The following is a 25,748-nucleotide window of genomic DNA, read 5'->3' as shown; positions in this document are numbered from 1 at the left end:
TCTTTGTTTTTTTTTTTGTTTTTTTTTTTATGGGGTTTTACGTGCCAAAACCACTTTCTGATTATGAGGCACGCCGTAGTGGGGGACTCCGGAAATTTCGACCACCTGGGGTTCTTTAACGTGCACCTAAATCTAAGTACACGGGTGTTTTCGCATTTCGCCCCCATCGAAATGCGGCCGCTGTGGCCGGGATTCGATCCCGCGACCTCGTGCTCAGCAGCCCAACACCATAGCCACTGAGCAACCACGGCGGGTTCTCTTTGTTTTGACAAATTTCTTAATGTGATCTTGAGTCAGCAAAAGGATGCTAGCTGGATTGTTCATTACTGTGTTCCCGATTTCTGCATGTCATGCTTAATGGCACATGCAAAATGTTTCAGTGCGAACATTATGGCTAGTTTTCGTTTTGCATGCCCTGGATATAGGTGGTTAAGTGCTTTTGTCCGTAGTTTGGACAGACGCTGAGGCAGGTGCGGTATCTAAACTGTGGGAGCTATGTAACTGCTCTAACCACTTTAGCCAGGAAAAGTTGAAACAAGCCCGAATGTGCCCACGTAGGGCTTTCTGAGATAACGATGTAGCTGTGACAGATGGAGAAAAGAGTATTAAGGGGGATCAGCTTGGAAAGTTTAGAAGTTGTATATTGCACCCAGCTGTAGATGGGTGTTATCGTCTTCACAACATACGTGACTGACAAAGGTTGATGTGACCGTTTGATTGACTCTTCCTTTTTTTCTTGCAGGGTGCAACTGTGCGCAATGAAGGGGAAAGTGTCATAATCGGACGGATTGTCAAAGGTGGCGCAGCTGAAAAGAGTGGTAAGGGAATAAGATCCGTACTAGGTGCTTGTGCATGGAGTGTTTGAATATCTTAGAGGATGGAAGATTGAGCCCTTTGGTATGAGCACAGCTACAGCTTTGACATAGCTAAACGAAGCGGCACAGCTGAATTCTGACAAAACCCCACACAAATTGTGAAGCGCAGATGCAGCACAGTAGCTCAGTTGTTAGCTTTCCTGTTTACCAAGCGCACATTGTCACAGGGGCATGATTTCACTCCCAAGTGGCAGGTAACATGCAAAGCTTTTTTTTTTCTTTACCACTTGTGTTGTAAAGTGTTGCCTTATGATGACTTAGCAATGACAATGTTTGTGTAATGGAAAGGACTGACAGACGTACATGGCAAATGTAGGGGCAGTATTTCTGAGCAACCACTTTGGGGGATACGACGACTTTCGTGTTGAAGAATACGGACAACAGCATTCCTTGCAGCGTAGTACCAAGCTCTTCGCACACTGCTAGGAATGCTGTTGGCCAAATGCTAAAAAAGAAATGACGAGCCACACGAAATCTTAGGAAACGGGTCATATTCCCCAAAAGTTGCTGCTCAAGAATGCCGCCCCAGTTTTCAAGCTCTTAACTACCATAGTAGTAAAATTCACCTGCGAAGATGTTCGTCCACATTACAGAAACCCAGGCGATCTAAACTTGTTCGTAGACCTCTGTGTAGCATTCCTTATGGCTCAGATGTATTCTTCTGATGTAAAACCCTATTGATTGCAGCATTGCTACGTTACGGATCTTTTGTTTCGTTAATTGTGCCATGTGTCACCGTAAAGTTCGAAATGTGCCACAAGGACATAGCCCGGTTTCAAACATTTATTTTTCTCTGCTTCCTGTAGGCTTATTACACGAGGGCGATGAAATCCTGGAAGTGAACGGTATCGGCATGCGTGGCAAGTCGGTGAATGAAGTCTGTGACCTGCTGGCAACAATGACCGGCACCCTCACATTCCTGATAGTGCCATGTAACCAGGAGACCATCACGCCTCGCGCCACGGACACCGGCATGATCCATGTCAAGGTGACTTTGCAGTGTGCCTGTGGTTTGATATGTGCGCAGCAACAGTGATTCACTTCCACAATTCCTTATTGAGGGACAAATGGGCTCTGACAGGACATAAAGAATGGAACTTCAATTGCAATTACCTTATTTACTCGATTCTAATGCGCCCTCAATTGTAACGCGCACCTGTTTTCTGTGACAAGAAAAAGAGAAGTCCTTTACAGTGCCGCATACCTCATTCTTTTATACAGGAATACAACTTTCTCTCATTTGGAAAAACAGATTTACTCCCAATGCACTAAAGTTGCGATAAATAATAAAAGTCGCAGTTTCGCCTGAAAAGTGAAGCATCGGCTGTGATAGCAAATTATTAGGCAGCTATACAAAGTAAAGATACTAGTTTATTGGCCATAAAAACTTGTAAGCATTCGCTTGCTAATTAGCAAGCATGGTGTCTTGCGCGCACAAGCAAACATGAACACATCTCACTTGACGACCTTGGAAACTCGCTATCAAAACGCTGGAGTGAGGAAATGCGGTAACAGGAGCGAGTGAATTGACCTTTGTGCTGCCTCTCACTTCAACGCAAACTAAGCAACGAGAACACAGCACAGTGTGCCTAGACGTGTAGACTCTGTCTTCATCGCAGATCGCTTTCAAAACAGGGGGCCGGGTCATACGCAGCAGTTGTAGGAGTAGAACGCCTCTCCTTCTGTATGCACCAGTCTCTCATGCAAGTTTTGGGAACTCTGAACGGCCATGATGTGGCCCGATTTCCGTCTGTCTCCACACACGTGATCACTTTCCTCTTACCGCATTTATTCGAATCTAGGGCGATAGTCTTTTTCAAGTACTCATATACCAAACTCTAGGGTCGGCTTGGATTCGAGGATTTAAAAAAGAAAACATGCCAGTTTGTAATTGAAAATGATAAATATGGTCCATAGCTAGCGCCATCTAGAAAAGTCAGTATCGCAGCCGCTATTAGCCGTCCCAGTAGCCAACTGAAGTACACGAGCGACGTCGCTATTTTGACCTGTGTCATAATGGCGTGCAGCATGGCCCATAGCATGGTGTTATCGTAGTGGCACGAAACAGGCGATGCCACTATAGTGCCCCTTTCAAACGAAAAGTTGTTCTAGCCGCAGAGGCACCGTCAAGCGTTCAAGCCAGGCGGGACTTCAGCATCGATGAGAAAAATGTTCGTTATTGGAGGTGCAACGGGGGACGCTTTGTGCGTGTGCCGTAATGAGGAAATGACAGCGATAAGGGAAATAAGCGCGCAATAATAAAGAGGAGCTGTTCACAGAGATCGCACTGCGTTTCGATGCATGCAAGCTGTACCGCACTGTCTGTATGTACATGCATGGCAGCGCAGACGCGAGCTTGCGCATGTCCGCAAGCGTGCATGTGATCTGGAGAGTGAGCTCGGCATGTTCATATTAAATAAATGCTGTTTTCATTTTGTAAACGCTGTCCTCACTTTTTTGTTTGGCTTACATTCGAGGTGAGCTTTTTTTCTTCTGGCTTTGGACATTCGGGGGTTGGCTTAGAATCGGGGCCGTCCTAGATTCGAGTAAATACGGTAATTGTGGCATCATGAAAAACACAGCGTGTCTTCGCAGTCGCACTTCTATGCTCATGGAGCAAATGCAGAAAACGGGAAGACAGATCGTAGACTAACCTAAGCACATCATATACTACATCACATGGAGGAAGCTACACGGTGGCCATTTTGAAATGCCGATGGCGATATGGTCACGCAGATTTAGGGTCGTACTGTATTCGAATGCACACAAAATTTTTGACTTGTTTTATCGAAAAAAGAAAGTGTGCTTTATATTCGAGTAAATACGGTAAGTTCACCCCAATGAACTGGCTGCATGTGCGTTTTGCTGTTTTGATTGCAGATGTTCAATGTGTATTAGAGTTAATGTTACTGCTTGGAATCTCCCGAGTGGTGATAAGACATTTGTATTTGGCACCTTTTTTTTTCTATTAAATGAAATTCTAAACCCTTTAGGCCCTAGAAAATATACTGGCGTCAGAGTGCCTTAAATATGTAAATTATGGTAACGCTTCATTCTACAAACTAGTTTTGAAATTTACCCAGGAGGAAAATCAAAATTTTTATAAGCAATGTAATCATGCATAGCCTTACTGCTACACGAAGTAAGCAAATTTTGCTCTGCGTCATGGCGTTATGGCAATGTTGATGATGCCAGGTGTAGCATATTGACATTGTCAAATTTTTATCCCCTCGTAGTATTCGAACAAATACAGTACATTCATTGCAGGACAAAGGTCTCTCCCAACGATCTTGTTTCCTCTGCCACGCCTGACTGCGCTTCCCTTCCTTTAACACCCATACTTTTATTCTAATACTAGGCTACTGGTTAGCTGGTCTATGCTGCTCTATTATTTTCACTCTAATTCATACTGCTTACTTCCTGTCTGTTAACTTGTTGACACACAATCGTTACTCTGAGCAATACATACTAGCATTCTGAATTTCTAGGCGTGCCATACAAGCGAAATTTGAGCACTGACTAAATAAGCACTGCATGTGTCTCTGTCATAGGCCCACTTTGACTACGAGCCAGAAGAAGACCTGTACATTCCATGCCGAGAGTTGGGCATCCCGTTCCAAAAGGGCGACGTGCTGCACGTCATCAACCGGGACGACCCCAACTGGTGGCAGGCCTACCGCCAGGGCGAGGAAGACCAAACCCTGGCCGGCCTCATTCCTTCCAAGTCCTTCCAACAGCAGTGGGTCACCTTCCATTTACCCACAACTGTGCTTCCTACTTGGCAGGCGACACTGCGGAAGCTACGCACTTAGTGCGGTCATGGAAATGTATCGCTCTGCACGTTTACTTGGGTCTGCAACGTCCTGTAAACAAATAACTTTTTTATATGTTGAAGCACTGTGATTTGGAAATAATGTTGCGTCCAATAATGATACGAGAAGTGCCATGAGCCACTCACAGTAATGCACATTATTATGACATGTCCAAACACTGAAACACAGAGACGGAAGCGTTTACAGAATCTCTATAACTCCCACATACCTTTACACCTCGCCTCAATACTCGGAGATTAACCGCTAGTGCCCTTCACTGACTTGTTGAGCTTTTTAGAAGAAACCGGTTTTTTTGCACAGACTCTAAACTAGCGCAGCTTTCGCTGCTTTAACATTTGATTTCTTAATATATTGTGGCTGGTGCAGCATGGCCTTAGTCGCTTTTGCGCCATTAAACCCAAATTAACTATTTTTCTGAAGTACCTCATCTGCTTCTAGTACACGATGCACATGGTGGGGTTTGCGATTACAGGCTGCGTGCAATGGAAGCCCCACAGTACAAACGTGTCACCTCACTTGTTCTGTGGTGAATATGTTCATATGCCAGGTGTTCATTAGCCCAGACACAATTTTTAAGATTGCCTGTGGCAGATAGCATAAGTCTAGTCACTTAGCTGGATTACTCAAAGAGGCTGACATTAGTTGCACAAGGAATCAAAATGCATAATCGGATAATTAACAAAAATACAAATTATATTTTTTATTTATTACCTTACAGCTTATATATTGCATTTCTTGAATTGTAGCCAGTGAGTTCAAACTTTCAGAATGACGCCAGTTTCGAAATATTCATTCCCAAAGTGTGCAGTGAAATACGTTGGCGTTCCAGTTACTTTCGTGCTTCAATGCATGAATCACTGGGGTGTGGAATTGTGTTTGCTACATGGTACCAATGGTGTAGAAACCAGTATAGAGGGCTGCCTCCGTGTTATTCTCCGTGTACTCTTGATGTGAGTATAAGTACTGCAACTGCATATTTGACTGCGACAACCAGGCATATGCAAATAACAGATTTTGAATTCGAAGCGAATTGTGATCTGGGACGAATATCTTCTAATTCAGTATTGAATAGCTGTTGTGCGGAGAAGTGGTTGGAAACTGGTATGCATAGGAACTACTGCATACCGAATTAATTACTTGTTCTGTGGAAGAATGGGACCAAAAATTAGTGCAGTACAACTAGTGAACTAAATGTCAAAGATACAAACAGGTTAATGAGCAGCTAATCACGATGCAGATGCCCTTGTGCTTGTAGGGAGTGAATGGGAATAACGCAAAAGTATATCAATGAACAAATTAAAAATGCAGACTGCTGCAATGACTAGAGGAAGTGTAAACAAGAGATAGTACTGTATCAATGCTTATATTCTGATTAAACGTCTTGGCTGCACTTATTAAACTTTTTGTTCGTACTGTGGCTGGAGATAGCATGTGCATACATGTGTAAGGAATGCTTACTAAACCCAGTTACAGTGCCCCTTACTGCTCTCGGTATGCTTCACTGCAAGGCAGACATGATTCACCGCTTAAAGGGACACTAAAGGCAAATAGTAAGTCAAGCTAAAGTGATAGATTAATGCTTGATATAGTGTAAGGTGTCAATATTATCGCAAACAAGGCTTTAGTAATCGGGAAATTGAGGTAAATACAAAACACGATTTGAGACTCGCCCATGACATTCAAGTAACAGCCCAAAGACATAGGTGCTCCTCATTATAATTATGTCGCTAATACAGTCGAACCCGACTATATCGAACCCGTTTACATCGAATTATTCTATATATCGAACAATTTCTGGTCACGGTATAGTTACAATGAGTATATATAGCAAAAATTACGCTTACATCGAACAAATATTGCAGTGACTCTCGATATATCGAACGTCAAGCGGCGGAAAAGTGCCCCCAGAAGTTGGCTTTCCCTCGCGGTAGCGGGGAAACCCGGCGGCGCGGCTCCATCCAACCGCTCTCCCTACCGTGACCGCGCTGCCTCGGGCTGTTCGGGCGAGCCGTCGACACCCCCTGTCGCGCACAGTGAAGTCTATTGTCCTCCCTCTTTATCTTTCACTTCTCACTCCCTCTTTCCTGACGACGCTTCGCCGTGCTCCCTCACGGGTTGCAGAATCAAGCGTCCTTCCTTTCTTTAGATCACTATCTATCGACACTCCCCTGCAAAAAATGATCCTCGCCCGCCTACAGCGCTTGCTCAGACAGCCAATCAGAGGCTCTTGTGTGCTCTTCGTGCAAGATGGCGAAAATGCGAGTTGTCTGGCTGCTTCTCCGGTTTATCGTGTTTGCGCCTTGTGGGCCTTCTCCCGCAGTGTTGCCGTGATGAAGCAGCAGAATTCGCCTTTCGTCGTGAAGATCGAAATCATAAATCGCGTCGAACGCGATATCCCCGCAGCGTGCAAGATTCCGAGGAGCACTCTCAGCACGATTAGGGCTAAAGTGGCCAGACTCGCAACCCGGTGCCCATGGCGCCCGACGCGTACGCACGGCCGTGTACGAGGCGTTCTTCATACGTGCCGGTTTCCGCGTGCTCGGTGATGACTGTAAATTCTGATGAATGCGACGAAGCCGTTGCCGGCGTTGCCGAAGTTTGGAGCGAGCTGTCAAAATTTCCAGGACATTCGAATCAACGGTGGACGAGTTAGTGAGTGCAGATGATGGTGTCGCGACGGCGGTAGATGCCGAAACGAAGACTACATCGCCGACATCGTACCGAGCACAAATGAAAGTAGGCACGTTGAGGAAAGCAACTACGGTCCTTTGCCCACATCCTCCGAAGTGATTGGTGCACTCGCATTAGTCCGGTGCTTCTGCGCGAATGCGGAAGGTTGCGGCCTCAGCTGCTCGGACTCCTTAGACAACGTGGGGAAGTGCGTGCGTCGCAGGCAGCGAAATTGCCCAAGCAGAAGAAAATGCAGGACTAATTTATGCGAAACTAAGCTAGTTTCGTCAATAAAGTGATTTTATAAATGGGATGTGCTTTTATGACATCCAATTATTTAGCAGGCTTATATCGAATTATGCTCTATATCGAACTGATAGGCGTTTTTTTGCGAGTTCGATATAGCCGGGTTTGACTGTACTGAACCTCTTGTAATAAAAAGATCATGCAGTGCATCATAAGATGGAAGAAAGTGCTACTTGTCAGCTCTATTCGATTGCTAGAAAAAAACTTTTTGACGTTGCCGTTGACAATGATGCAGGTGGTCGAAAGATTTCATTTTTGCTCGACTCTGCGCCGCCTACTTTTACGCATTTCAGTAGTTTTGTTATGGCACAGTGCTATGCTGTCTCGCAGAACTCGCACAAACTGCGAGTAGCAGAGTATTCTACATCCATGTGACGATGCAGAATGCCCGAATGGTCCACGCCACTTGACGAAGAGCAGCTGCAGTGGTGAATCTAATACTCTGTCTTGGCTCGGTTCCTCCGTGGCGGCGTGCTTGTGTTTTGCACAAAAAAAAAACATAGCATTATTACTCACCGCCGTTACTCTCGCCAACAGCAGTAAAGGGCAGTGATGATGTATGCAGCGTCACTACTCCCCACTCGGGGGCGGGTGATTTGAGTCATGCTAAAGATATGTGGACCCTTCAGACACGATTTTCTCTTAAACTAAGTATTTTCATGGCACGAAACAAGTGCTGCGAGGTTTCTGGAATGGCATTTTAGTACTGCTTGACTTAACATTGACTTAACATATGCCTTAGTGTCCCTTTAACACAACTGTATTGCAACAAAGCTGAATATAGGAAACCAAGCATTACACTTTGGAAAGCCTAATATTGAATTTTTTTCAAAGGGAACATCAAATAGCACAATATTTTAAAAACTGCTATTGAGGAATTCAAATGATTACTTGACACTAATGACAACAGTAACCTGCAATGTTTTTTGTTCAGGCGTGAAGCTATGAAACAAGCTCTGGCTGGCGGTGATGCGGGGTCAAAGGAGAAGACCAAGCGAGGTATTTCTTCTCTACTTTTGTTCGACGGAAGCGTAGGTGCTGATTATGTTTGCACTCTATGCAACAGGAAAATTTCTTTGTGCCAAGAAACACCACAAGAAGAAGAAGAAAAAGAGTGGCGGATCAACTGGTACATTGGGGGATGGTAAGTTGCAGTTCAGTATTCGCACTTGTCTCTCAAGTTTGCAGCATGACCTATTTGAACCAGAACAGTAAGGGGAGCCAAGGGAATTTTTTCTTTCTTTCTTTTTAGTTATAACTGCTGGAGTCAACAGACAATGTAGCCAGGGCTTGAGTTATTCTGCCTTTACGCTTCTTGTTCATTGCTTGGTGAGGTTTCAGCTTTTGCAGCCTTGATGCTGTGAGGTGGCACACGAGGGTTTATTAGGCAGTGACCTTCTCCTAAGTTTGTGTGCTAGGTGATGCCGGTGGTTAAAAGGACGTTCCACATCTGCTGCCTTGACCATAAGTGGCTCTGGCTAATACTCCCAGGGCTAGATGTAGCACCCAAGAAAAGCGGGCAGGAAGATGGCCGCCGCCAAGCTCAGTTGGTAGAGCTTTGCATGCATAATGCGGAAGATGTGGGTTTGGCCCCCACCTGTGACAAGTTGTTGTTTCGTCCACTTTCATATACCTTTTCCTTATTCTTTCTACATTTCGGTTGCGAAGAACAGTTAATTAAATTAAATTAATTTGAACCTGGGGTCTTGTGCGTCAGAACCACAATCTGATTATGAGGCGTGCAGTAGTGGGGTGACTCCATTTTAATTTTTACCATCTCGGGTTCTTTAACGTGTACAGGGGTTCTTTAACAGGGTTAGTTGGGGGAGTATGGGAGAGGCCTTTGCCCTGCAGTGGGCCTAGCCAGGCTGATGATGATGATCTAAATCTAAGCACACGAGTGTATTTGCATTTTGCCCTTTCCAAATGCACAATCTCAAACTCAGCAGCCCAGCACCATGGCTATTAATCCTTTATTGACGGCACATAAATATATATTAAAAAAGTTTTACTTACTATTTAAATGGGCAAAACACATAGAGTAAGGGTATTCAATTAAAGAAGGAAAAAAAATTTGCGGAGACTTCTTCAGCAGTAGGGGGAAAACATCAGGCAGAAAACTGGAAGTCAGCTTTACCCCAAGTCACCTGTGTCTTCGTTTAAAATTTGTGTGGGCAGCTCTCGTCATATGTGAACCGTAGGTGTACATTTCACTTGCTTTATATCATGTGTGCGACACCAGTACAGCTGGCGATCTTGCATTGTTCTGCCTCCTCTGAAGGGGCTTTCAAGAGAAAGCGACAGACAGACAGACAGACAAAGAACTTTATTAATGGTCCTGAGGAACCGGCGTTAGGGTACCTCCCTTTTCAGGGAGTTCCCATAGCCGTCGTGGGCCGCACCCACGTCGGGGTCGGAAGATCGTGGTCCTCCGCCCTGTCGCAGGCCCTCTGGACAGCCTATAGTTGCTCTGAGAGGTCGCCACTCTTAAGGGCTGCCTCCCAGTCGGTTAGAGGGCTTAGCGATGAGCTGCGTAACGCAGGGCATTGCCAGAGCATATGGGATAAGGAGCAGTACGCCTCCCCAGTCTGGACAGTGGGGTTCTACATAATGCTTCAAACGGGGTCATTTCCCTCCAGGGGTCATTTCCCTCCAGGGGTCATTTCCCTCCAGGGGTCATTTCCCTCAGTCACTTCGCCCCTAATGTAGAGAAAGCGAGTCGCGTGAGAAACTTTGTCTTCCTTGCCCTCCATTTCTGCTCGGAAGCAATAAATGACGCTTGCTGCCTGTCAGTCAGTGTTGGCCGAAGACATTTAGCCAGAAACTTCGTACTCAATACCGTAAGTCAGCATGAAAAAAAAATTTTTTCTTTTTTTGTGTTGCCTGTAGGCAACACATGTCACTAAAGGGTTAAGCTACTGTGGCGGGTCACACTCAGTTTCCTTTATGCTTTGCCTGGCTTCACTGTCTGTTGGCTTCACGTGGTTGTGAATGACCTGTTCGTGCTTTTAGTTGCAATATAGCACTGCTTTGCGAGTGTTTTCTGTTTTCTTTCATAGCACATTGCCAAATGTTTCTCTCCTTTTAAGATTGTGTGTGTGTGTTGACTTGTTGACGTGTGGTCTTGGGCGACACATGCAGACTCCGAAGTAAACGAGCCAGTGCCAACTTATGAAGAGGTGTCGCTCTACTACCCCCGTCCCAACTGCAAGCGGCCCGTGGTGCTTGTTGGACCGTCCAACATAGGCAGGCACGAGCTCCGCCAAAAGCTAATGGAGGACACAGAACGCTTTGCAGCTGCAGTTCCTCGTGAGTGTCTGGAGAGATTTATCCTAGAAGCCTAACCGAATTACGTAAAATTCATTTTGTTGAGGGCCTTAGAGTTATTATGAAAAAAGTTGTCAAGCTGTATTTAAGTTGCACACCGCTTAAAGCTTGCTCCGTTTATGCTTGTCCCAATGCATTACAGATACCAAAGTTCGGCAGGCATCTTTTTATTTAGTCTTACATGAGATACCTTATTAGTCTGTCTTCAAAATCTACTGAAGCAGTGGGCATGACAAGCAGTTCTGAAGCACTACTCATCACCCCCCCCCCCCCCCTCCCATTTATTGCTTCACTAAAGGGACAGTAAAGGCAAATTATTGACTAAGTCAACGTGGACTGTTAAAATACCAATCCAGAAACCTCACATCTCTTGTTTCATGCCAAGAAAAGACTTGGTTGATACGAAAATTACATCTGAAGGGTCTGCATACCTCTAGCGCAATTCAAGTTGCCCTTCTCCAAGCAGGGAGTCCTGACGGTGCATACGACATCACTGCCGTCGGTGAGCAAAAGAGCGCCTGAAAGTTGTTGGCTACAGTTCCTTGTGCAAAACACGAAAGTATGGCTAGAAACTGAGCCAAGACAGAGCCGACTGTGTGACAGAGGAAGGGAAAGCGCGCACTGAATCACGAATGCAGTGAACATGATCTTCGATGCTCGTCGCGATGGGCCTCGTTCTTTGCTACTTACAGTTTGTGCAAGTTTTGTGAGCCAGCAAGAGCAGCACGACACTACACGATGATGAAACTGCTGAAACGTGTAAGCGCAGGCGGCGCAGAGCCGAATGAAAATGAAATCTTTCGACCGCATTCATCGTTGTCGAGTTGTTAGTGTCAAAAAGATGCTTTTTCTAATCGAATAGAAATAGAGAAGTAGCACTTTCTTACATCTCATAATGCAATGCAATGATCTTTTTACTTATGAACTGTTGAGCACTAGTGAAAGAATTATAATGAGGAGTCGCTACGTCATTGGGCTAGTACTTGAACGTCTCCTTTGGAGTCGCAATACACGTCCTTCATTTACCCCTATTTCTTGATTACTAAAGCTCTGTTCTCGATAATGTTGATACCTCAGACGGTCTTGAGCACTGATCTGTCACTTTAGCTTGACTTAATATTTGCCTTTAGTGTCCCTTTAACGTCATGGCAGTTTGCTGCACCTTAATGGGGTAAAGAATCTGTGAAATGTACTATTAACTCATATCTGCAGGCGGTGGTCGGCCTCTCGACCTGGCTATCTTAGTATTATGTCCAGACTGCTGCTGTAATTGCACCATTAGCTTGCGCTCTTCTATTGCTAGCTTTTATCGTAGGGAAAGAGAGGACGCCTGCTGATTTCAGCGACTTGCAACTTGTTTTTGCCAGACACCAGCCGGCCGCGAAAGGATTCGGAGATAGACGGGGTAGACTACCATTTCATTAGCCGGCCCCAATTTGAAGCCGACATCCTGGCCGGCAAATTTGTGGAGCACGGAGAATACGAGCGTAACTACTACGGTACCAGCCTTGATGCCATTCGGAGTGTCGTGAACTCTGGCAAGGTCTGCGTCCTGAACCTTCACCCACAGGTGAGGCATGGCGTCTGCTTCGCAGATGTTTGTATCAAATTGTGATGGCTCGCAGCCTGTACTGCTATCAACGAGTTGCGTTCACAGGCCTACATGCCACCTGAGATCGCTTGGGGTTGCGTTATTTTGATGATCTCTGGACTGATACATCATGGTACTGCAGTCTGGGGAAAGGCATCGTAAAAGGGTCTCCGAACCACCTCTGGTAATTCCCAAAACAGTTGCGCGCTACTCGCCGGAATTTTCCGGTTCCTTCTTCACACGTGATGCCAGCAGGGTCCTGCATGTGATGTCACCACACTAAACGCTGCCAACCGGTCCATCTGCGAGAGACGTCGATTCCAATCCGTCTGCTAGCACGTCTTTGCCATGCAGTTGCATGCCCGCCTGTCCCCATCTCACTTGCCTGTCGTGCACAATCAACAGATTTCACCTCGCATAGCATGTTTGTTCCGTGCAGTGCATGCAGTGGCAACAGCATGCAGCTGAAGAACACAGCCGCGATAAGCGGATGTTGGTGGTGTTTTCAAACAGTAAAAGCACCGACGTGTAGTGTCCACATATCATCTAGGGGAGGGGAGAGTGCCTATGGGGAGGGTAGAGAAAGTGAGAGGGAAACTGCTCATTCGTTTTCAAGCGCAGCATAACTTGGAGCCACTTAAGGGACAACTGTTTCACTTTGGCTAAATTGGATATGCCATACGAGTAGAGTATAAAGCTGAAGCAATCTTGACAATGCTGCAGGGCTGGTAATTGTCGAATTTTCTTATTTCAGCCTTTATATTGCACCTAAGGGGATGACGCGTGCACTCGGTGGTTGGTGGGTATGACGCAAGTCCCGGCACATCACCTCAGAGATTTTCCACCTTGCCATGAGAAATGGCTAATCTCTGAGGCACCCGCCGTGGTTGCTCAGTGGCTATGGTGTTGGGCTGCTGAGCACGAGGTCGCGGGATCGAATCCCGGCCACGGCGGCCGCATTTCGATGGAAGCGAAATGCGAAAACACCCATTTACTTAGATTTAGGTGCACGTTAAAGAACCCCAGGTGGTCGAAATTTCCGGAGTCCTCCACTACGGCGTGCCTCATAATCAGAAAGTGGTTTTGGCACGTTAAACCCCATAATTTAATCTCGGAGGCCATGCGAGTCGTGTTGCTTCTGACGAGCAGTAATAGCAGCATATTTCTTCGGGGGGGGGGGGTCAGTTTCCGTATCAAAAATGTATACTTTTGCTAGCTTTTCATGATGTATTCACTCCCATTTCAAATTTAAAATTTTGCACCGAAGCTACTCTGTACCTAGGCTTCTTTCTTGGCCCAAAATGCCATTGCGGTTGGCCTCCTTGAACTTTGGAATGAGTACCACTGCAGATACTCAGCAGGACAGCCAAGAGATTGCTGCCCCATTCCTAAGCCCCCCCAACGCTCGTGTTAAAAGCCAACTGCAATTAAATTTTGGACCACATTAAAAGCCATTTCTGAGAGTGTAGATAAAAATCCGCTTTCTTGCAAAATCTTGAGCTTCAAATGCAAGTGAATGTGTCGCGAGAAGCCAGGAAAAATCACTGTTATTGATACTGACACACAGAAATTCCACCATTACTGTTAGTTGGAAATGGCCAAAAACCCAGAGCATCTGGACATCGCATTGAAATCGGATCGCACGAGCTGCTCCGAGATGTCTGTGTATGCTGTTTTATAGCCAAATTAACCGAAGTGAAGTATTGAGTTTGCCTTTAAAATAAGTGTTGTCTTAGGGTTTCAGAAATAAGATGAAACAGAAGAGCATCTCAGGCTTGCTTGTCTAATGAATGGCGCATGGCAGCAAGACAGAGTGGTGTCAACTGCAGCATACTCACCCTGTCTCGCTCTCTTCTTCTTTGGCAGTCTCTGAAGATGCTGAAGCACTCTGACCTCAAGCCATACGTGGTCTTTGTGGCACCGCCATCTTTGGAGAAACTCCGACAGCACCGCGCCCGCCAGGGCGTCCCCGTGCGAGAGGAGGAGTTGCGGGAGACCATAGAACGGGCACGACAAATGGAGGAGACCTACGGCCACTACTTCGACATGGTCATTGTCAATTCGGATCTGGACCGTGCCTACAGCGAGTTGCTCAAGGAGGTGGCCATTCTGGAGCGAGAGCCCCAATGGGTGCCCAGCGTGTGGCTTACAAACCAGGACAGTGCCGCAGGCTCCTAGCCACAGGCCCCACCGTCGGAGACATCGTGTGCCACCTTGCACGCTCGAGATCCGAGGAACGCCCACAGTCGCCGAGACAAGGCCTTCAAGCGCCACGACTGGTCAGAGACGACGCAGAACGTTTGTGGTGCCTGAAGCAATGTGTCACTAAGAACATACGTGGCGACCTGGCGCCTGCATCTTGCCACGTGACGACGATTCTTAAGCATAATGCTGGCGACAAGTATTACGCTTCAGAACCAGTTTTTTTAAAAGAAATCATAGACGTGTCTGTGTCGCAGACCAATCGCGGTGCATCGAAGCGATGTTCGGCGACGACTCTTCCGAGGCCATATGGACAGTGCCCCCTTCCACACGCGCACGACAGCGCAACAGGCTGACAAGCCTGGTGGCGCAGCTATGCGGAACTTTTGGATTGGACGGTGCAGCTTGTATATTGTGAGAATTTAGACACACGAGGCCATTTTTTATGTACGATATAGGAGCAACTAGAATGTTTACTACTGCCAGAAAGCGCAGCTCCAGTCTCTCTTTCGGTGGGACGTCGACAGACACTGAGTGACTACCGTTCACCGTGTCCCGCAACCTCACGCCAACAGCGCAGAAGAACGGGAGCTGGGCTGGGCAGTCAGTACAAATCAGAGTTTGTGAAGCATTTTGTTTTATAGGAGAAAAAAAAATAAGTAACCATTACATTGTGCGTACTGTCTTGAGAATGCCGTAAAAGCTACAGTTCTAACCAGTGTGGGCGAAATTTCGGAACAGCCAACTTGTGCTATAATTTTGAACTGACCATGCAAGTGTGTGTCTTGTGCATAGTTTGAACCTAACACTTCCCTGTACCTCCCTGCAGTCAAACATTGTTATAGTAATGAAGTTACATCCGATACAAAAGTATTTCCGTCATATCCGAGATCTGTTATAAGTACACATGCTACCAGTGGAAAAAAAGAATTAGTAAATTTTAGATTTACTTCATTACATCTGTGTTCATCATATGAAGGTTCAACTGTACCTGCTTTTTTTTTTTTTTTACGTCTGCTGACATTGTGAAACTATGCTGTGATGCAAAGGCAGATTTCCTTGATGTCAAACACTTTAGCCAGCCTTCTTACATCATGGAAGCACTTTATTGAAAATCTTTGTACGAAGTTGATGGGATGAGTGATGGTTTCGTGTTCTCAGCGCATCACTGGCATGGCAGTCGCCGCTTTTGTGTGCGTCGAGTCCTGCGTACGCCAGAGCTGGGTCACGGTCTTCAGTTGCGTGTAGAAATTGACCCCCTGCGAGTTAAGAAGTCGGATTCAGCAACCAGGTCATCACAAAACCTGCAGCAAGTACTTACAGCCTTGCCGTAGAAGTTGTTGTCACCCAAAAACGAGCCTCTGGATCCAGTGAAAGAAAACATGGGCAGTGGTACAGGAATGGGCACATTCACACCAACCTGCAACAGGCAAAAAGTCACAAGCTTTAATTCTGAGTTCTTAGATAGTGGTGGCTAAGTAACACATCTGCAGCAATAGTGCGAATCTAATGTTAATGGGTTGAGTCAGAAATCGGGCCGACCGAGCCCGACGTGAGCATGTTTTACATGAACGTCTATCTCATGGGTGTGGGCAACGGCAGCACCGAGCCATCAACACGTTAAGACTGGGCTACCGGTTCCTACAACAGTCTGCAACAGCTCTATTTCGTACGTTTTATTGTTACAACGAGGTTGCACTGCCCAGTGCTTGTCTTTGCATTGTCCTGATAACACTGCTGACACGTAAATCGCAATGTCTCTGTGGTTCTGCACAGGTCTTGGCGCTGGTCGGCTTGACCCGTCTGCATTTACATGTGCGCCGACAGGTTGACAAGCCAATTCAACCCATTTCTGTCAGGCTCATGTAAATGCCCTGGTTGTTCGTTTAGACGAGCTCTCATGAGGTGAATTTTAGTTGAAGCTCCTTCAGAGCTCATATATATATATATATATATAGTGCAATTCCCAGCACCGTTGAAATGTTTTTCAAGGCAAACACTGACATGAATGTTTGGTAGAGGTTTTGCTTAACAAAACTAAGAACCAAGCGAAAAGCGGAGGTAGTCCCCTAATGCACCAATTTCATGACATATTGCGTTATGTTGTTGCCACAAAATATAGTTAGTGGACAGAAGGGCGACAGTGGTAAGAAGCATGTACTGTTTGTACCATCTCGAACCCCATCTAGTTTGCCTTGGAACAAAAGTGCAGTGGGAAAGAGGCAAAGTCTACAGGCAGGAATGGTGTGCATGCGCTCTGAACATGGCATGATCAGTCTATTGTACGGTCGCCAACATACAGCCACAAAAGAGTGCTCTCTGTTGCGCTGTTTGCTTGCATGCGTACATGTAATGCTGGGTCTGGCTGGATGAATAGCACTTTGGCGTGGCCCCACTAGTGGCGCTTACCTGTCCCACGTCAATCTCTTGGGTATACCGTCTTGCAGTGGCGCCATTCGTGGTGAATATGGCAGTGCCGTTGCCGTAAGGGTTGGAGTTGATGAGAGAGATAGCGTCGTCCATTGTGTCCACGTTGAGGGTCAGCAGCACGGGTCCAAAAATCTCCTCCCGGTAGCAACGCATACTGGGCTGCAAGGATAGAAGGAGGTTCCGATAGATGCTGTGAAACCACATATAACTGCATCCGACATTTTTTTTTTTTAAGTGTTGGCGGCGTCTGGGAACGGCCGTACAATGATTGGCAATTTCAAGCGATAGCTCCCTGGAAGACTTGCTGAGGTATGCTGGTGGGGGTGCACTTATTGGTTGTCTCTATTGGTTAATGCTATTAGATGTGTGGGTGCATGACGTTTCATTGCCCCCAGGATTAGATTGCAATACTGCGAGGACGCATTGTGTAGCAGCATTGGCCTACCAAGTAACTACCTTCAATTTCATCGTCTTTGGGGTCGGCCCACTTTACTAAACCAAACTCCAACTCGTGGAAAAGCGATCACGTTACTGTGAACAACTCACTCAAAGTGGGGAAGAAGACAGTGGAGAGAGGAGACGCTTGAACTAGCGGAGGACAACAGTAACTGAGAGCTCTAGCATTTGTTGCACACGTCAAACTTCAGCGACATACACTCGACCCGAGTGCATGAAAAAGACAAGCACACAGCTTACAAATGAAATCCGTAAGCCTGCACCAAGCCAGATACAGTTCTGTAAGCTGCATCTGTTAAAGCATCCGAGTTAAGAGCTGTAAACTTGACGTCTCATTTTGCTTTAATTTTGGGATAGTCAACACTCTTTGTTTAAAAAATGGAAAACAAGACTTTGCTCCCGACAGGTGGCAGATTTAAACATTTTCTTCTTAATGCAACAAACCTCATCAAATTCGATGCAGTTGATGCTGAGCAAAGCAATTTTGCGGTTCCCGTGTATTTAGTCAAGAGCTCCCAAGGTAAAGTGTCATCTTAAAAATGCATCACTCAGTATATTGTCCTGTCGATACAGTGCTTCAATGCACTGCTGTAACATGCACCAGTAGTCAAGTGCCTATGACATTCTTGTGTTCATTGCAGACTTCGCACATTCACTTCAGTCATGCTATTGACAAATACTGAACGACCTGTGCATCGTGTCGCTTACCTTCACGTCTGTAAGGATGGTGGGTCCCACAAAGTTGCCCTTCTCGAAGCCGGGCACCTTAATGTTGCGGCCGTCCAGAATAATCTTCGCTCCTTCCTGCGCTCCGCTCTCGACGAGGTCACAGATGCGTTTCTTGGCTTGTGGAGAAATGACTGGGCCAAGGTCGGCGCCCGGAACATGGCCGGCGTTCACGTTGAGCTTCTTCGCACGTTCCACGAGCTCGGGGATCCAGTTCTTGGCCTCTCCGACAAAAACGGCGGTACTCAGTGCCATGCACCTCTGTCCGGCCGCACCGAAGGCGGCGCCTGTCAGCTGGTTGAGCGTGTACTCCTTGTTTGCGTCGGGCATGATCACACCGTGGTTCTTCGCTCCCTGTAAGCAGTGTGGCACAATGTTAATTGGGCACTCGTTAACTTGACTAAACTGCTGTAATCCACATTCCACTGATTTCAACATCTCTTTTTTTACATTATGCTGACTTCTAACCTCTTCGTATAACCTAAAAATGTTGCAGGGTTAAGTGTTATCTTCGAATGTGCTATGAGGTTTATTACAGGCATAGGCCAATTCTTGTCAAAATTTGTGGCATCACAGAGTCTCGTGTGTGCAGGACATTAATATATTGCAGCACGATCAGTCCCACCTTAAGCTGTTTTTTTCGGCCTTCACTTCCCTCAAACTCTAGAAAAGTGTTTCCTGATTCCCAAGAACGTCGTGCCTTACTTCTCTTAGGCTCACTTAAATGGTGCCCCCCTATGCAAATAATTAACCCATTTCCAGCAAAACTCTGTCTTGAGCAAGCTGCGTAAGCATGGGTGGCAGTGAAAAATAGGGCCGCACACTAAAAGCATTTCCAAAAGATCTGAACTCGAAAGAGCTTTTGTTTGAGCATTTTTCATTATATGGTAATTGATGATGCCCACAATACCTGGAACATGGTCCAAGGGTTCGCATGGCACCATGCATACATGCGCACGGTCTGTCCACACGAGTGTAAAATGCAGTGTAGAGTGCCTGCCACCTTCGCTGTGCATGCATCTTTTTTTTTGTTGCTGTTGACATGGTAGGAGATGTTGGCACACAAATATGGCACCAGAAACTCCTTAACTTTTCAACAGGGGGCACAGTTGCACATATAGTGATATATGTGTACTTTCGCACATAGTTTTGGAGGAGAAAGACCACAGGAACAGTTGGTGCGCATACATACAGACTGCGCACACTTGTGAAAAAGCTTGTGCAGTGTCATAAAAAATGAACACAAGTTGTATTCTCTGCTAATTCCTTGCATTAGACTTTGCAAGAAGCCAAACAAAAGCCTCACCATATTGCACTGCACCCTTTTGCCGTTCTTCGAGCCTCGTTCATAGATGAACTTGCCCTGCAAACAAGACGCATATACTATAGCGATTCCAGGTCACCACTGCTGATTGCAAAACAGGCTGCTCTAGTCACTTAACTACGTACAGTTGAGAGAATAGAGAAAAACAACTTACAGCTGTGTCAGATCCCACAAACGAGATTGCTCTGATGTCGGGGTGGTCACAGATGAATCTGACAGCTGTAACGAGAGAGGTGTCACATTAGCAATTGGGAGAACACAGATGGACCTGAAATACAAACATTCATGTGTTCCGTGGAAGACATTGACCACCCCTTTTGGCACACCGCACTGTTGGAGCAGCTCCATCAAAATCATCGTGGCTCCAGGGTCGCGTTCTGAAGGCTTGATCACGATTGTGTTTCCACAGACTAGGGCCAGAGGAAACATCTGCGTTGAAAGAGTTTGTAACAATCAAAAGGAGGTTCTACTTTTGTTTTAATTACATACAGCACATCCTGTGCAGGTTTAAGCAAGGTAGGAGAGGAGAGCAAGCCTTGACGATAATAGGTTAAGCAATGTGAATTTGGGAAGTTTGGTAAACTGGTCCCACTCTGTTCTCATCCTTGGAAATAAAACGTACTTGAATATATGCAATGTATTGAATTTGCAAAGTATGGCGACAAGGATTATTGCTTAACAGGAGAGCGTCTCGTTGCTAGGGGCAACGGATACTGACAGTCAAAAGCAAGTTCATTAGTCTGGAGTAAATATAGGAATTGTACCCACTAAGATTTTCTATGCAAGGAGAGCAGCTTGCTAGTGTTAGCTTTGATTGTTTGGGAGAGGGAGTCTAGTGAGGAATACAAGTAAACGAATCTGACAGCTATCTGATTAAGTTTATTGATGCTGTTGTGTGTATGTATGCAAGCATGATTTGATATTGTAGACAAAGGGCAAGGGTAAGTGGGACTTACCCACAAAGGGATCATGGCAGGAAAGTTGAACGGCGTGATGCCAGCGCAGACGCCAAGCGGAATGCGGTAGGAGAGTGTGTCCATGTCTTTAGTGATGGATGGCAAGGTCTCGCCCAACTGTAGAGAAGTAACTCCACAAGCATGTTCGACAACCTCTGCAAAGTAAAAGAATGTTATCGCAGAAACCATCTGACAATCTTGAACATTGCGTACTCACGCAAGCCTCGAAGCACATCTCCCTCAGCGTCTGCCAACGTTTTTCCCTGCTCCTCTGTGATGTTTGCAGCAATTCGTTTCTGCACAAAAAAAGGTTGCAAATGCCAGTTGCACAACTCTGCATCCTTCCAATGTATCGTTTCTTTCCTACCATGTTCTCCTTGATGAGATTCTGCAACTTGAACATGGACTGCTGCCTCGTCAAAATTGACGTCTGCGACCACGTCTTGAAGGCCTCCTTTGCAGCACCGACGGCCGCTTCCATTTCATCATTCGTACACACTGGCACACGGGTTACGGGTTCGTTGGTTGCCTGGAAAATAAATGGTAAAATAGTAACTTGTAATTTACAACAACACTCCTAGCATCGTCGATTCGTGACCTTGACCGTCTGTCACAGTCGTGCGCCAAAGGTAAAGAGCCGATATCCTTGCAACTCGCTTATCTGTCATAACAGTGAAAGATAAGGTAAACTCGTTCGCGGCCGTCTCTGTTTAGACGCGGTATAAACTTTTCGATGCTGCAACGATACTGCATGGATCACACGACAGTCCAACTTCAATATTAGCAGGGGAGAAGGCGCAAATAATTAAATGTCGTAATTACCGGGTTCATGAGATCAATCCACTCGGTCGTCTTGGACTCGACGAACTCTCCGTTGATGAACATCTTGGTTGTGGGCTACACAACCGGAAAAACATGGAGAAGTGGGTGGTGGGAGGGGGGAATCGTAAGGCTGTAAGTCGAGCGATGCCGTACATGACACCGCCAAAATAGGTATCTTACCACGCTAGACGACGCATAGCCACGAACGGAAAACCTCTGCAGGAGCTGCAAAAGAAAACGTGCTCAATCAGTAGCGTAATCTCAGCGAAGCCTTTATCACGCCATCACTGGGACAGCTGCCACATGTTCAGTAACTCCGCATGGTACGATACTGCTCGTCACCCCGCTGAAACAGGTGATCGCGAAGCGCGGAAGAGAACTCACCGCCGTCCTGTAGGCAAAGCAAAGTCGCGCCGCCATCTCGCCTGCTTCCCCGGTCTCTCAACGGTTGTACTACGTGGACGTTGTTCGGGCGCGGTGTACTATCCCCCAACGTACACTCGGGTTTAAACAGTTTTAACACTTCGCTGCTGTCTGCTCGTCTGGCTCGGCCTTGGGCGCATGAAGGCCCATTGGCTGTGACTGGCTGGCCGTTTGGCTGCTGTCCAACACAGCGCCGCTGTAGCAGCCATGTCTCTGTGCATTGCTCTGTGTATCACGGAGGCATAAGCACTGATACGGAAGTAACACCACTCTTGAATTGCCAAATAGACGAGGGCATAATCTTTCTAGCGAAAATCTGTGCATTTGAGGTCTTGCGGAAATATCAAAGGACGCGCTAAAAAAAAGAAAAATGAAAGAAAAGGTAGACTCGGACTTTCCCCGCAAGCTGGCAGCATAGCGCTCGCGTTTTGAAAGTCGAGTCGGAATATGCAAAACTGCGCATCTGTAATGTATACGTTCTAGTCAGTACGAACAAAATTATTTCACGTCTTCGAGTTCGGCCAACACAGCGCGAGTCACAGTTGCAGCCTCCGCCAGCGGAAAATTCAATTCGCATGTCGCGGTGCGGGGTCTTCAATCTTTTGTTTACAATCACCGTCGTTTGCCTGTGCCATGTTATCACTTATGCCGACTGAGCTGGCGGTGTCCCAGCTTGGCGAACCAACCATTTCCTTATTATTACTATTTACGTTAGTTAAGCACTCAATATATATACATAGGCTTTAATTGTCATGTGCAACGCACTGCAATTGTGGCAGTGGACTTGCGATCCACCCCTTTCCTCGCTTCTAGTACGCGACGTCTAAGGGGGTTATATAATACGTAAAAATAACCTCTTTGGACACGAAAGCCCCATTTCGGCTGCATGAGAGAGAAGTAGTGGCGTAGTGAGGCGGTGACCGCCGGGCACACGCCTCCGCCCCCCGAAATTTCTATATAGTAGAGAAATTTAGTATTGCAGCCTTTGGGTCGTATCTTGCCCCAAAACAATAATCGTCATCTCTCTTCACCGCATTTCCAAGTCACGAACGGCATGCGCGTTATCAGTACGACAGAGCATTCTCGACAGAAAAGTAGTGAACGCCGAGTTTTCAAAAAAGAAAACTCAAGCAAGGCAGATGCCGATTATCTTTACGTGGCAAGATACGACCCAAAGGGTGCATTACGCCACTTGACCAAAAATCAATTGCAGCGGCGAATCCGCCGCTCTGGCTCATTATCGCCGTCTGGCGGGCGCCGTTTTACTCACCGACGACAACAAAGGCTGGTGATGCAACATCTAGGTAGTGGTGGGTGATAGCGTATGCAACGTCACCACTGCCCCCGGTTGGGTGGCGGGAGATTTGAATTCAGATAAAGGTATTCGGGCCCTTCAAATGCCATTTTCTCGCAAATTAAGTCTTCTCTTGGCACGAAACAAGCGTTTCGAGGTTTCTGAAATGGTATTTAAACAGTCCACGTCAACTTAGTATTTGCCTTTAGTGTCCCTTTAATGGCGAACTGCACCTCCGCCGCGGGTAGGCCCGGTATTGGACTATTCTTAGAGATCGGCCCACATAAGGGGAGTGCTTAAAGGCTGCTTCACCTTCGCCGCAGGCGGCCCGGTATCCCAATCAACCCTAGACTGCCGATGCTTGGCCGATTGTTGAGAAATAGTCGGAAGCCGGCTTCACTGGCCACCCGTCTTCCGAAAACAGTCGGCCCGACGTCTACTTCCAGCTACATCGGCACGCGGCCGGCCACACGGGCTGGGCCTCCGTCAGAGCACGATTGGACGCCGAGCGCGCCAAACGCTCGTCGGTGCAACAAGACGGCAATGCACCGGGTCAGCTTTAGTTGCCGATTGACCTTTGCAGCAGCATAAGATGTATTGCACTGAGTACATAACTACGATAATAAGCATTTTACATGCTGCCGCAGCTGATGCAGACTGCAGAAGCACCAGACTGCGACTCTGGACTTCTCTAAATTCTTTTTTTAATGACTTTGCTCGACTGTTGCTTGGTTTCAACTCACGTTTCGCTAAAAGGCCGCATTTTCTGTTTGTCCGCATTGGTAAAACGCTTTGCATTGGCGTTAAACTAGTTCGTTCGCAGCTGGTCCGGTTCGACTGGGTAGGAGGTGCCTTCGCATGAACCATGACAAGCAAAAATACTAATTAAGCACTGCGTGAAAAACGCAAGGAGAAAGAATACGACCTATTGTGAGATTTGAGTGCGACCGAACAAACAATGTAAAGGATTCTTTCAAAGCTTGTTAGAGCAAACGCGCATACCTATTTCCAACGACAAGCTGATGTACCCTCTGGTGTCTCGGGCTAAGCGAAAAAAAAGGAAGTATAGGAAAACAGTCCAGCGGCGGGGAAGAATGCGGGAAAGAGGAGAGAACCGAGCCCAAGGCCGGGTAGCGTGACCGAGTAACCGCAGTATATGTAGCTAAGAGGGGAAAGAAAAAAAAAAAAAACGTGCGCCACCAGGGAAGGCAGGCGGAGAAGCGCGTGAAACTTTTCTTTGCGACCGTTTTTCTTTTTCCTCCATGTTTTCGACTACTCTCTGCAGCTGGGTGACATCGTCTGGAGTTGTACGCTGCGCTTACGACAGAGAAGCCAGCGGTGTCTGTCGTCAGTAAATTTTTGAATAAACGGTGCGATTTATCTGTGCCCAAGATCAGAAATTCCGAAACACGCCCAAGGATGCACCACAACACCACTTGCACGCGGAAAAATTGGCTGGATGCATACGCTATAGTGCGTCGCAATAAATGTACAGACCATTTGGAATATCTTCTTTTTGTTCAGAATAGTTTTACCTAGCTATACAGCTTCACCTAATAGAGTTATAAATTTGTCTGAAACCATGGAACTGCTTACAACAGGCAATATTAAATAGCTTTCTTCTTTATTGTCCATCGAAGCTGCTGTCAACTTTATTCTTTCCAAATGGCAGACTTCTCAAATGGCAGACTGCGCGCTGCATGCAGGCGTCCGCGTAACCTAGCTCCCACGTAGCCTATATCTCCCATATGAAAGAAAGCTTTGCCATTAGAATATCCGACTCATGCATGTTCTGCTTCAGTAAACGAAATTGTATCCGTCGGAAGTCTCATAGTGGATATTTTATATATATGAGTAGAATATTATCCTGCACTAGAAAGGCAGATAGCCAGTGAAGTCGGTTTCCGACTATTTATCAACAATCGACCAAGCAGGCATCACAAACGTCCTGCGGGGGTAGCGACCTTCGAACCCTTTTCGGTCCGCTGCGACAATACGTTTTGGAGAGTCATAGTCTGCTGACAGCCGTGGCGGGTACCTGAGAAGCCAGCTCTGGAATCAAGAGGCGATAGCTGGGGTCAAGCGTGACAACCCATGTGTACTAGAAACCGCTCTACGCAGTGTGTTCAGTGAGACCAAAGGGCGGAAGAGAGTGTGTGAACCCTCCTCCTCAAAGGCGGGTCTACTACGCCTCCAACGACGACTTTGGACAGTCCGAGTGGACGGAGGTTGAATGGCAGTTTTCCCTCACCTAGGGATCTAGGGAGGACAGAGAGTTTTTAAGCAGCAGTTTTTCGGCTGCTCGTTGTGCTTCCTCTTGCGTGCTCCATTTGGCAGTCATGCTAGAGTGTTGAAATGTGTCTCCTGTCGTAATCTAAATATAGTAAATTAATCCCGTACTCCTAGTTCTCGATAAGAGCAAGTCCCTCCCTACAACCACGTCCCAAGCGTGGGTGAGTTGGACGACGGCGTGGGCCAGCTACCACATATTTACATACCCGACTCCAACTCGT

General features: G+C 46.6%; 2 protein-coding genes across 4 annotated transcripts in view; one reads left to right on the top strand and one right to left on the bottom strand.

Moving 5' to 3' along the window:
* LOC126533678 (protein PALS1-like) overlaps positions 1-15,761 on the top strand; it is a 53,717-nt gene extending 37,956 nt beyond the window's left edge. For 2 of the 3 annotated variants that reach the window (XM_050180864.3, XM_050180866.3), the window contains 8 exons: positions 743-818; positions 1,682-1,863; positions 4,427-4,614; positions 8,619-8,683; positions 8,751-8,828; positions 10,826-10,993; positions 12,379-12,581; positions 14,469-15,761. In XM_050180864.3, the coding sequence (XP_050036821.1) occupies positions 743-818; positions 1,682-1,863; positions 4,427-4,614; positions 8,619-8,683; positions 8,751-8,828; positions 10,826-10,993; positions 12,379-12,581; positions 14,469-14,780 (1,272 nt within the window). In that variant the 3' untranslated portion in view covers positions 14,781-15,761. The remainder of the gene's footprint in view (positions 1-742; positions 819-1,681; positions 1,864-4,426; positions 4,615-8,618; positions 8,684-8,750; positions 8,829-10,825; positions 10,994-12,378; positions 12,582-14,468) is intronic. The other variant, XM_050180867.3, reaches the window with a different exon arrangement.
* A 127-nt stretch (positions 15,762-15,888) lies between these two features.
* Positions 15,889-22,097, bottom strand: LOC126533680 (probable methylmalonate-semialdehyde/malonate-semialdehyde dehydrogenase [acylating], mitochondrial). Its single transcript, XM_050180868.3, has 13 exons — positions 21,903-22,097; positions 21,699-21,743; positions 21,519-21,593; positions 21,064-21,225; positions 20,914-20,992; positions 20,697-20,851; positions 20,022-20,169; positions 19,895-19,959; positions 19,723-19,779; positions 18,399-18,770; positions 17,214-17,393; positions 16,126-16,224; positions 15,889-16,063 (listed from the first exon to the last, which is right to left on the bottom strand). Exons 1-13 carry the CDS (start codon positions 21,936-21,938, stop codon positions 15,962-15,964), a joined length of 1,575 nt encoding a protein of 524 aa, XP_050036825.1. The 5' UTR covers positions 21,939-22,097; the 3' UTR covers positions 15,889-15,961.
* Positions 22,098-25,748: the final 3,651 nt, after the last annotated feature.

The sequence above is a fragment of the Dermacentor andersoni genome, chromosome 7 (genome assembly GCF_023375885.2).
Source record: "Dermacentor andersoni chromosome 7, qqDerAnde1_hic_scaffold, whole genome shotgun sequence".
NCBI classification, from domain to species: Eukaryota; Metazoa; Arthropoda; class Arachnida; order Ixodida; family Ixodidae; genus Dermacentor; species Dermacentor andersoni.
The sequence above is the reverse complement of the archived record's forward strand: the minus strand, read 5'-3'. Positions and strand labels throughout refer to the sequence as shown.

Bases quoted from the DNA above. Each gene is read 5' to 3' on its own strand.
- LOC126533680 (XM_050180868.3), bottom strand. From the start codon at position 21,938: ATGGCGGCGCGACTTTGCTTTGCCTACAGGACGGCG. The intron at 21,594-21,698 runs GTAAGATACCTA...CCGGTTGTGTAG, and splicing joins GCTATGCGTCGTCTAGCGTG to CCCACAACCAAGATGTTCAT. The intron at 19,960-20,021 runs GTTTGTATTTCA...CTCTCGTTACAG, and splicing joins CTTCCACGGAACACATGAAT to CTGTCAGATTCATCTGTGAC.